Source organism: Lolium rigidum, chromosome 3 (assembly GCF_022539505.1).
Source record: "Lolium rigidum isolate FL_2022 chromosome 3, APGP_CSIRO_Lrig_0.1, whole genome shotgun sequence".
Lineage (NCBI taxonomy): Eukaryota > Viridiplantae > Streptophyta > Magnoliopsida > Poales > Poaceae > Lolium > Lolium rigidum.
Window position 1 is genome coordinate 357,174,309 of NC_061510.1, and position 10,161 is coordinate 357,184,469.

Sequence of the window (10,161 nt, forward strand, 5' to 3'; positions counted from 1 at the left end):
ATGTGAAGCTAGCACAAGACACAAGAGTAATGAACTCCTATGACAAATTATTATTGATAAACTAAATAGCTACTACTCCATCCGTTCACTACTACAATATGTTTCAGTTTTCTTTAAAAAGTGTATGTATCTATACGTGTTTCAGTACGTATGTTCACTCATTCGGTTCATATCTAAATGTCTAAAACATCTTATAATAGTTAACGAAGAAAGTAACATATTGGTAACTGAGCTTATGCCATATGCAATGAGATTTGAGTTGTTCTGCAGCGTGCCACGTACGGATTTAGTGAAACGGAGAAACGGAACAGGAAGAGACAATAAAACTGACAAAAAGTATTACTCCCTAGTTCAGGGACGGAGGGAGTATATTGGTTGTATGCGGTGTTTCTTATGACTTAACTTAACTGATCTCGGACGAAGTAGTACCAAGCATGTTTACTTCTTCGCAAAAAAAGCATGTTTACTTCTTCTGGCAAAGCCTAGGGAAGGAGCAGAAAACAAACATTTACACCAACTTTGCTGGCAAGGAGACCAAGAAAATGCAACACCGTATGAAGTTTTACCACTGCCCCTTTACAAGAGCAGCACTCGGCAAGCCCGCATACTCTTTAGGTAACTTCAGTCTATAGTCTAAATCATAAGCAGAATGAACGGAGAGAACATCACATTTAAAGAGAAAATGGCGACTTCTTTCATAGCAACCGTTATACAGATCACCATACTGTATGCTCCTACAAGAATGCTACAACAACAACAACAACAACAACATATAACTTATGCCTGATTGGTTTAAGGCGTGCTTCTAAAAGAATCAGCGGTATACAAGGTCAAGCTCATGGACTCAGCTGCTGGGCCGGGGCATCGCGTTTGGTGGTCTTACTGCAGGGGCGCCATATCCAGGTGGCAATCTGTTCCCAGCAACACCATGCTGGTTCGGCCTAGATGGCAAAGCACCCATGCGGGCAGCGATTATAGCGTTCCTCTCCATCAGAAGCTTCTTTCTGGTTTTTTCGGTGTATTCTCTTGTTCGGAGGGCCACTTGCTCCACATCGGCAAATAATGACATCTTCGCCTCCGTCTTCTGCAGCTGCATGAAAAATATATATCTTGCGGTTATAACCGGCGCCAAACACTGGAGGGATCATCATTTAAGCATCGACAATCTGTTGAGTAAAATTTTCTGCGTACCAGCTTTTCAACCACCAGTGCAGCTAGCCTTCGAATTTGATCTTCCTCCTGCTCAGCAAGGAGCTTAGCCTTCACAGCAGCAGCTGAAATAGCAGTCGCTGCTGCTCGTTTTAGCCGAGTTAGGGAATCATCAGGTTTGGCGGTCACTCCTGAGCCCTTCTCAGCATCGGCAGGGACGATTTCGGCACCATTAAGTTCTGCAAGATAAGAGATACCAGAGAAGTGGAAATCAGCTGATGAGAAACTGAACCACCATGAGGATTGACAGATGAATGACGCAAAATCTGCTTTCTAAATCCCGATCCCCTTAACGACTGTATTTTCTAATTTTCACGATTCTTACGTTTACTCCACAGTGGTCTGATATCACAAAGCCCTTCTCAGGCCTTTCTTGCAGGAGACAGTTGGTATATATATTTGGGAATACGGATGTACCAGAGAGTGATTAGGTTTGGGAACTCAAAGATCAAGAAGGGAAGCAAAAGAATAGAAGTGACTGCACTAATCATCTAACTGAAGGGAAAGTAAACAAAATAACCACATGAACATATTTTTTAATAAAACAAATAAGTTGTTGACACACAATGGAATGGTTCAAGCAACTAAACTATTTAGAATTCCATTTCCCACTTCCACATCCATATTTTGGTAGGTGCTAATTGCTATGGAATGGGATGGTAATTAACAGCACAGGAAAAACAAACCACATATTTCCAAGGCTACAATACTACATTAGTAAGTCATATATCTGGATTTAGCAGGTCTTGCTAAGAAGCAGCAGCTCAATCTGACGACATGGTAACAATTTTATGATGGGCACATGGGGATGTGAAGAACCTTACCAAACATTATCAAAACAACTTAACTGCTTACGTGTACAACTCATGTAAGTAAATTTTGGATTAGTGAATATTGATAGGCATTAACTACAGAGAATGCTGATTGAAATTGCATGCTTATTATTGGCAGGTTGCCTTGGCGCAGTGGTAAGGCGGTTGCCTTGTGATCAGGAGGTCACGGGTTCAAGTCGTGGAAACAGCCTCTTGCAAAAATTGCAAAGAAAGGCTGCGTACAATGACCCAATGTGGTCCGACCCTTCCCCAGACCCCGCGCAAAGCAGGATCTTCACACACCGGGCTGCCCCGCTTTATAGAGATAATTTCAGACTTTCCGTATAAACTTACTCCCTTCACTAATGTAAGACCTTTTAGCTTTTTTCGTAAATGCATGTATCTAGACAGATTTTAGTGTGTAAGTTCACTCGTTTTGGTCCTCCACTTTAAAATATCTAAAAGGTCTTACAGGAGTAATATAAATGAAGTACCTTCCATTTTGCTATTCCCCAATGTTTGGCTTTTCTCGTCTTCTTGTACAATAGTTGGGGCACCAACTGCATCTTCGGTCTTATTAAGCTCGATCTTGCCATTTGCAGACGAATCATCATCTGGCTCCACTTCAGAACTTGGTTTGTCCTCTTCAGGATTAGATGCAACTGTAGTACTTCCTGCAACTGCCTCTTGAGAAGCTAACAAACCACATCCATTTGCATTATCTTGTGGAGCAACTGAATCTTTCGTACTTAATGAACCTTCTGTGTCATTGGATGCACTCTTACCCACCAGAGGAATTGGATCACCTGACTCCTTAACATTACTGGATTTAGGCTCCACAGAGGGAACTTCATCATCGCAAGACACATTCTTATTATCTGATTCTTTATGATCTTTTGGTGAACTGGATGGACTGTTTTGCTTTTCCACTGGCAGAGTATTTTCTTCCTTTTCATTAATATCCTTTTTCTCAGTACCAGTTGAATCTATAATCATATCTTCATCTTTTGCTTGATCACCATCTTTAATTTCATTACTGCAAATTTTGTTGACCCCATCAGCATAATCTTACAATAGCATATTACACAAGTAAAAGCATTGCTTACCTTACAGTGACAAAAAAGTCTTTCAGATCACTCGGTGGATCTTCAAGAATATAACAGTGTCTACTTGCCAACTGGAGTGCAGGAGGATCCTCCGATATGGCTTTTAGTGAACTACGGCAAGAAGTGGTAGCATTGTCATCTTCGACAAGACCAGCCAAAAATGCTGCCTGCACAAGACATTTGAAAGACCTAAGGGTAAAAAATACTGTATAGTGAGTAAAGATGTCCAAGGGTACAAGACAGTACTTACCAGTGCCATAACAGGATTCCCTGCATCAGCAAATGAACCTTCATCTCCTGGGAAGTGACCGACGGCCTCGAATGCAGATTTCAGGATATCAATAGCATCGTTTGATGCATTTTCACCAGAAGCATCGGTAGCAACGTTTGATGCATTTTCACCAGAAGTATCGGTAGCAACGTTTGATGCATTTTCACCAGAAGCATCGGTAGCAACATTTGACGCATTTTTGTCAGAAGTATCAGGATTAACAGGATCTTCCTTTGCTAGATCAGCGTCAGAAGATGGTTTTGGATCATCAGCGTTTGGAACTGCAACTGAATCTACACCAGCTGAATTATTGGTATCTTTATCTTCCACAGGAGTTCCTTCTTCTGTTTTTGCTTCTGCATTATTGCCTTCCGTTTTCTCTGAAGGCTTCTCATCCTCTGTATCTTTTCCTTCAATTTTCTCTTCAACTTCCATTTTATCAGGTACTTCAGGGGTGCCTTTTTCCACCAAGGCTTGCTTGCTTTCATGGATATTTTGGTGAACATCTTCATCACCATGAAAGCTGTCCTCAATTTGCATTTGAAGAAAGTGTAACATGCACTGTGTTTTTGTTTTCGTAGCAACATGCTCGGCAATCTCAGCCCATTTTCCACCAAAAATTTCCAAAGCTTCTAAAAGAAGCAATGTCTCCTCATCAGTCCAACTAGTACCACGAGCACCAGAAACTTCTGCCGAATCCATAAGGATGAAATCAGTTTTGGACATGCCTGGATCGAATTTTTCTTCGTTGTAGCAGTTAGAACACAGGTCAAAATCTGCCTGTAGAAATAAAATAATAATATCAATACAACCATTCTTAAAATGAACCACAAGGTACAGTACATTGGGATGATGACTATAATCTGCATTTCATGAGAAGAATCAGTGTCTTTGAAGGCTAAATTTTGGCATAGTATTTCCTATACTCCCATGGTCAATTTTAAACAGTATATTTGTCTTATTAATACATGTTAGTATATTCTCGGGGGTTTTCCTAAAGCTTTCCCGTAAAAAAAGGTGACATAACATAATGGTGATATAGCAATATTTCAGCAGGGACGTGACACTAAAACAGAAAAAAAAAATGCTAACCTGGGTCCGGCAATGGTAGCGCTTGCCTGAGCAATCAACTGAACAGGAGTTGCAGTGGTACTCAACAGAAGGCTCAGCTGCTGCAACCACATCTTCCACTAGTACAGGATCAGGAAGAAATGAAGGCAGAGGGGCTGGAATTTCCACCTCCCCTTTCTTTGGTAAAGGGATCATATATGACTGAATAGGTTCAAATTTAAACAGCTTCTCAATAACAGACGCTTTGTCCTCATTGGGAGAATCACTTTGGCTCTCCTCTGGCTTAGTCTCCTCTATGCCAGCGGGTGGAAAAGGGTGGAAATTGATCAGGCCCCAGTGATCCAAGAAATCAAACACTTCCTGTCGAGCATCGGCCTCCCCAATTGATATCTCAGCTAAATCTTTGGACTCCAGCTGCAGCTGAGGATTTGCATGAAATTTCATCACAATGGAATTTCTAATCCCCGAGTAAATCTCCGGTGTCCGCTTCTCAGATTTGCCATTAAAGAACGAAGACAATGTTTGCTTCTCGACTGGGTGGATGTCCTTCCACGAAAACCATCCTGTAGAAGTAAATGATTTATTATTGTGCAACTTCTAGTTTGGACCTTCATAGCATGCAGACGTGCCAGAATTATGCCCCCAGCGTGACCAAAAAAAGAAGTTGCCAGGCTAAATTTTCTGTGGGCCCCGGCAGGCAACTTTCTTGTTAATTTTTTTCCCTCCGAATCTGGCATCACCGTCCGCTTCTAAAATTAGACGGGCCTGAGGGCGTCGCGCTGCGGGGCGATCTAGGGAGTGTTCGCCCGATATCTTTTGGGTTTAGTTTCAAAAGAAAAATCGTTTTGAACAACAAAAAAAGGAGAACATGCAAGGGTCACTCCTAACTATTAGGGTGGGAAACTTGAAAGGCAGCAGGAAACAATAGAACATATTTTCTGCTAAATATTTTAGTTCTGAAGAAATGATGCTGGCATGTTTTGACGTTTGAATAGAAGAACTACACATTTCAGGAAAATAGAGAGTCTGCAAAACTCAATAACATAAACTGGTAGCTACTTGTTATATGCCTCAACAGACAAAGGCAATATACCAAAGAAATAAATTGTTTATGCCAGTATTAGTCAGTGTTGTACATTGTTACTGGCATACTTCAATTACGCAAGAGACAGCTGTTTGCTGTATTATCAAGATCTGCCACTGTGCTTTCTCTTATATGTTATTAAGATTTACCACAGATGTTATTCCTCTTATGTGGTAATGTAAGAAGGCTGTCCTATCCTATGTTTAAAATACTTACAAGAGCAAATATATCCCAAAAGATAACAAGCAATAAACCAAGCACAAGGACGAAAGAGATAGTGGGTACTCACCTCATCATTTGCACACAGCAGGAAAAGGGCAAATACACATTATTAACAGTTCACCACTACAGACTAGAAGTAATAAAGGCAACATAGCAATAAATTCTTATCTCAAGCAGGTAAATGAACAGAATGAGCATGCACTCAGATTGAGCTACATCTACCCAGGAAAACTACAACTAACACATCATTTTTCAGAGTAGGCGTCCTAATTTAGGTTACCCGGGGCAGCAAGGTTAACCACTGGATTGCACTTGGCTGCTATGTGCTAAGGATTCGTTATGGTATAAAGTATTTAAATAGCAGGGAAGCATTCAGAGTGAACCAGCAATTTTACCGAACGCTTCTACTCAAACAGTCGTGTTTCAGCAATTCGCCACCCGGAACAAGAAATTCGGGATTCACGAGCCCAGACGAGAGATCGAGCAACTGCACGCGGGGAGAGGGCTCACCGGCAAAGGTGGGGACCACATGGACGCCGGCGTCGCGGGATCGAACGGCCTCGAACGCCTCGTCCACCAGCGGCGCTTCCTCGGCGGGGGTCTGCTCCCCGTCGAGCCGAATCGCGTCGCCCTCGACCTTCCCCGATCCGCCGGCCCCGGTCGCCGCGGGGGCCGCATCCGGCGGCGCGCCCGAGAGCTTGTGCGGCGAGTGGCGCGCGGCGCGGGTGAGCGGCCCGCTGTGGAGCAGGTGCTGGGGCACGTTGTAGGAGGCGTTGCGCTCCTTGGCGTGCCGCTTGGACGGCGTGAACGACGACCCCGCCGCCTTGCGCTTGCCGCCGCCGCCGCGGCGGCGGGGGGCCTCCGCCGGCGGCCCGTCGCCGTGCGGGGCGGCCGGGGCCTTGGGCTCCATGGGGGGGCCGCCGCGGGAGCTCGGCTTCGCTCACCACTCCGGCGGCGAGACCAGCTCCGAGATGCGGAGGCGAGTGAGCGCGCGGCGCCTGCCTGAGTGCTCTCCCTGTCGGCTCTTCCTTCCTTCCCCTCTCTGCTCCTGTCTAAAACTTTGGGGATCCGGCGCTGGGTTCCCGTAGCGACATACTAGTAGTGCCGTGTCGCTGACTGGTGGGGTCCGTGCCGCCGCCCGCCGGTGGCTAAACGCCGGAAAGCCCATCCAGTTTTGCATTTTTGCTGTGTTTCGTTGCAGAGCATTTTACAGATTTGGTGCATGGTCTCCTTTTTATTATGACATTAATACAAATTATTTTCCGGATAAAATCTAAAACAGAAAAGAAAACTGAACTAGAGTTTACATATTCTTTTTTTTGAATATTTAGAGTTTACATCTTCACTAGACTTAGCTAAAAGATGTGCCGCCTCATTAAGAACACACTTCACGTTACAGAGAGAAACCAATGCAAAGCCTCTCACCAAGTGCTTGATGACAGCCGCCATAATTCCAACGGATAATCTGTCTATGAGCGAAACATTCAGCCGAGAGACGATCCCATACACAATCCTTTTCCATGGTTAATATGTCGAGAAATGGTATATTTCAACGTATTGTTATTTCTCTTGAGACATAGCAAAAACTATTTCTAAGTTGAGATCAGAACCTTCTTACTCCCTCTCTCACAGTTTATTAGGCGTGCGCGTATCCCTAGGTTATATGTTATAAAAATTATATCATTAGAAATTTTAGATGTTCTATTTTCTAATAATATAATTTTTGTATCATATAATTTAAATTATATAGGTTAAATTGGCGACCTAGGGATACGGAGAAGACTAGTAAACTGAGACGGAGAGAGTTACATTATTGATATTTTGTAAGTATGAGAAATACAAAATAATTATCCCACAACTACCGCTCAAACAAAATCATCTAGCAACTATTTGTTTTATGAAGTTAGGACTATATAACATCAGCATAAAACAGTTCTTACAGAGTATATATTGACAAGAATGTGTAATTATATCCACACAGAAAAATATCAAAATATGATAATATATGCTAATAATCACTTACATATCATGCAAAGAAAACAGTATGAATGTATTAACATTGATGTACTGATATATTGATCATGGCACATCTTTAGCTATGTTATAGCAAGTTAATGTTGATCATGGCACATCTTTAGCTCTATTGTAGCAAAGTTCATATAATCATTCATAAAGCATGAACTTAGAACTGGAAAAAAAATCAATTACATGCGGCAACTTTTGAAGGAATGTAACACGTGGCCCGAAGAGCCCAACCCAATTAATGCCTTCGTAGTTTTTTTTTGCAAGATATGTAAAAAAATAGGTTTGGACCTATAATTTGCATCCGGCCTATCGTGGTCCTATATTTTAACTTTCATGCCACATTTAAACCACAACATGACGAGTAGTGGCAGATTCTATTGTCGGCCGATGGGGCCGGGCTGGTGGTGGCTAACATCGATAAGCCCATCATGTTTTGCATTTTTTGCTAGGTTTCTTTATAGAGCATTAGAGATTGGTGCACAATCTTGTTTACCCTTAGTTCTCCTTAGAGAATTTTTTATTAAGTAGGATAAGAATTCGAGAGTGGATTTTGTACACCCACGCATGGATGTGGGTGTTTCCGTCACCGTTCATTGTGCTTTAAGATTCGGATAAAAAGAGGAGAGAGAAAGGAATCTTTCTATCTACCATGGTGCATGAATCTCGAGGAATAAATGAACGGTGATAGAAACACCCACACCCATGCGTGGGTGTACAAAAGTATTTCGGATAAGAATTCCTCACTTATAAGAAAAAACGAGGAAATACCCAGACAAGATTCTCTCCTTGGTTAGTATGTTGAGAAAAAGTTATATTTCGTAAGTATTGTTATTTCTCGTGCGATAGAGAATTTGTTTATAAATAATCATTAGAAATTGTCTTATCTCATGATTGATAGTTTGTAAGTGTAAGGTGAAGAAGATAATTATAGGAAAATTATTAAGTTTATGAAGTTAGGACAATAACACCGTCATAAAACAATACTTAAAAGTATATATTGACAAGAATGTGTAATTTGATCCACATTAAAAAAAACTTAAGTATATGTTAATTCATTATAATAATTCAATACATTTCATGCAAAGGAACATCTCCAATTTTGTGGTACAAATTTATTAACATTGATGTACCGTTACATTGACAATAACACATCTTTAGTTTTATATGTCAAGTTAGTACTGTCATCTTTGTAAAGATTTAACATATGGCTAGAAAAAATGAATATCATCAGGGGAGGCAATGTAAACATGGAATGGCCAGGTCCACAGATTGAGCCAATTGGTGTATTCCTCATTTTTTTGGGAGAGACATTCTAAAGGATTTTTCATTTGAGTCAATAACCCAACTTAACTAGGGCCTGTTTTGGCCCCTGATTGTAACTTTCAAGTCAATAATAAATAATTGGAAGTGAGATGTAGCTCTAAACTTTGTAAATGTTTTGTGTTGCTTAATTTGTTTCATTTTTATGATACGGTGTAAGTCCTCACTTATATTATTCAAAAAAGTAAATGTTTGCATCCATATTCGTATGACAATGTAGCTAAATCAAACCATATGTATAATGAGAAAAACCAAAAAAGTTTTGTTTGAGTGATTTTTGGGGGACAGAGAGGAGACCCTAAAAAGTTTCTAGAGGTACCCTTGAGCTCTTGCCTCAAAGGGGGCTTGGATATCATGGTCAAGATACATTGTCAAAGTCTATAAAAAGAGAAGAGCCCCTAATTTTGGAGGACGCCAGGCACTATCACGATTTTGTGTCCCATTGTGTGCCATCTACAAGGGGATGGCTCCCCTATTTCACCAAGGCAGGCCAAGGAAAAAGGGTGCAAAGAGGCGGTGCTCCCTTAGGCGTCGGCAACCGTTGGGAGCCCTTCTTACCGCCGGCGTACCGCCCTGCACCGCCGCTGCGCATCCTTATCATGGTCGCCTATCCTCCTTGGAGAATCGGAGGCAGGGGTTGAGGCTTCAATTGAGTCATCAACCCGTATCGGCTGCATTTCCCATTTAGGCTCAGGGAGAGCGCTGTCATCGGCCGACGGTACGGCGTCCTTCGAACCATGACGAGGAGGTAGGGAGCCTTCTTCGGCGATGGACTGGGCGAGATTGCAGTTTTCGCTGCCCAGGTGTAATCATGTCGTTAGGACTGTGATACGTCTCCAACGTATCGATAATTTCTTATGTTCCATGCCACATTATTGATGATACCTACATGTTTTATGCACACTTTATGTCATATTCGTGCATTTTCTGGAACTAACCTATTAACAAGATGCCGAAGAGCCGATTGCTTGTTTTCTGCTGTTTTTGGTTTCAGAAATCCTAGTAACGAAATATTCTCGGAATTGGACGAAATCAAGACCC

The 10,161-nt window shown here is 42.0% G+C and overlaps 1 protein-coding gene across 1 annotated transcript; it reads right to left on the minus strand.

Moving 5' to 3' along the window:
• Nucleotides 1-670: 670 nt before the first annotated feature.
• On the minus strand, nucleotides 671-6,700 carry LOC124704113 (SWI/SNF complex subunit SWI3D-like). The gene is made up of 7 exons (XM_047236353.1): nucleotides 6,286-6,700; nucleotides 4,491-5,032; nucleotides 3,378-4,178; nucleotides 3,128-3,294; nucleotides 2,516-3,057; nucleotides 1,192-1,388; nucleotides 671-1,090 (listed from the first exon to the last, which is right to left on the minus strand). Exons 1-7 carry the CDS (start codon nucleotides 6,683-6,685, stop codon nucleotides 845-847), a joined length of 2,895 nt encoding a protein of 964 aa, XP_047092309.1. The 5' UTR covers nucleotides 6,686-6,700; the 3' UTR covers nucleotides 671-844.
• Nucleotides 6,701-10,161: the final 3,461 nt, after the last annotated feature.

What these genes read in the sequence shown, in the direction of transcription:
- LOC124704113 (XM_047236353.1), bottom strand. Translation starts at nt 6,685, where the DNA reads ATGGAGCCCAAGGCCCCGGCCGCCCCGCACGGCGACGGGCCGCCGGCG. An exon ending in GCTACCATTGCCGGACCCAG is followed by an intron (nt 4,179 to 4,490) that starts GTTAGCATTTTT and finishes TTATTTCTACAG; the next exon opens with GCAGATTTTGACCTGTGTTC. An exon ending in GGGGAATAGCAAAATGGAAG is followed by an intron (nt 1,389 to 2,515) that starts GTACTTCATTTA and finishes CTTATCTTGCAG; the next exon opens with AACTTAATGGTGCCGAAATC.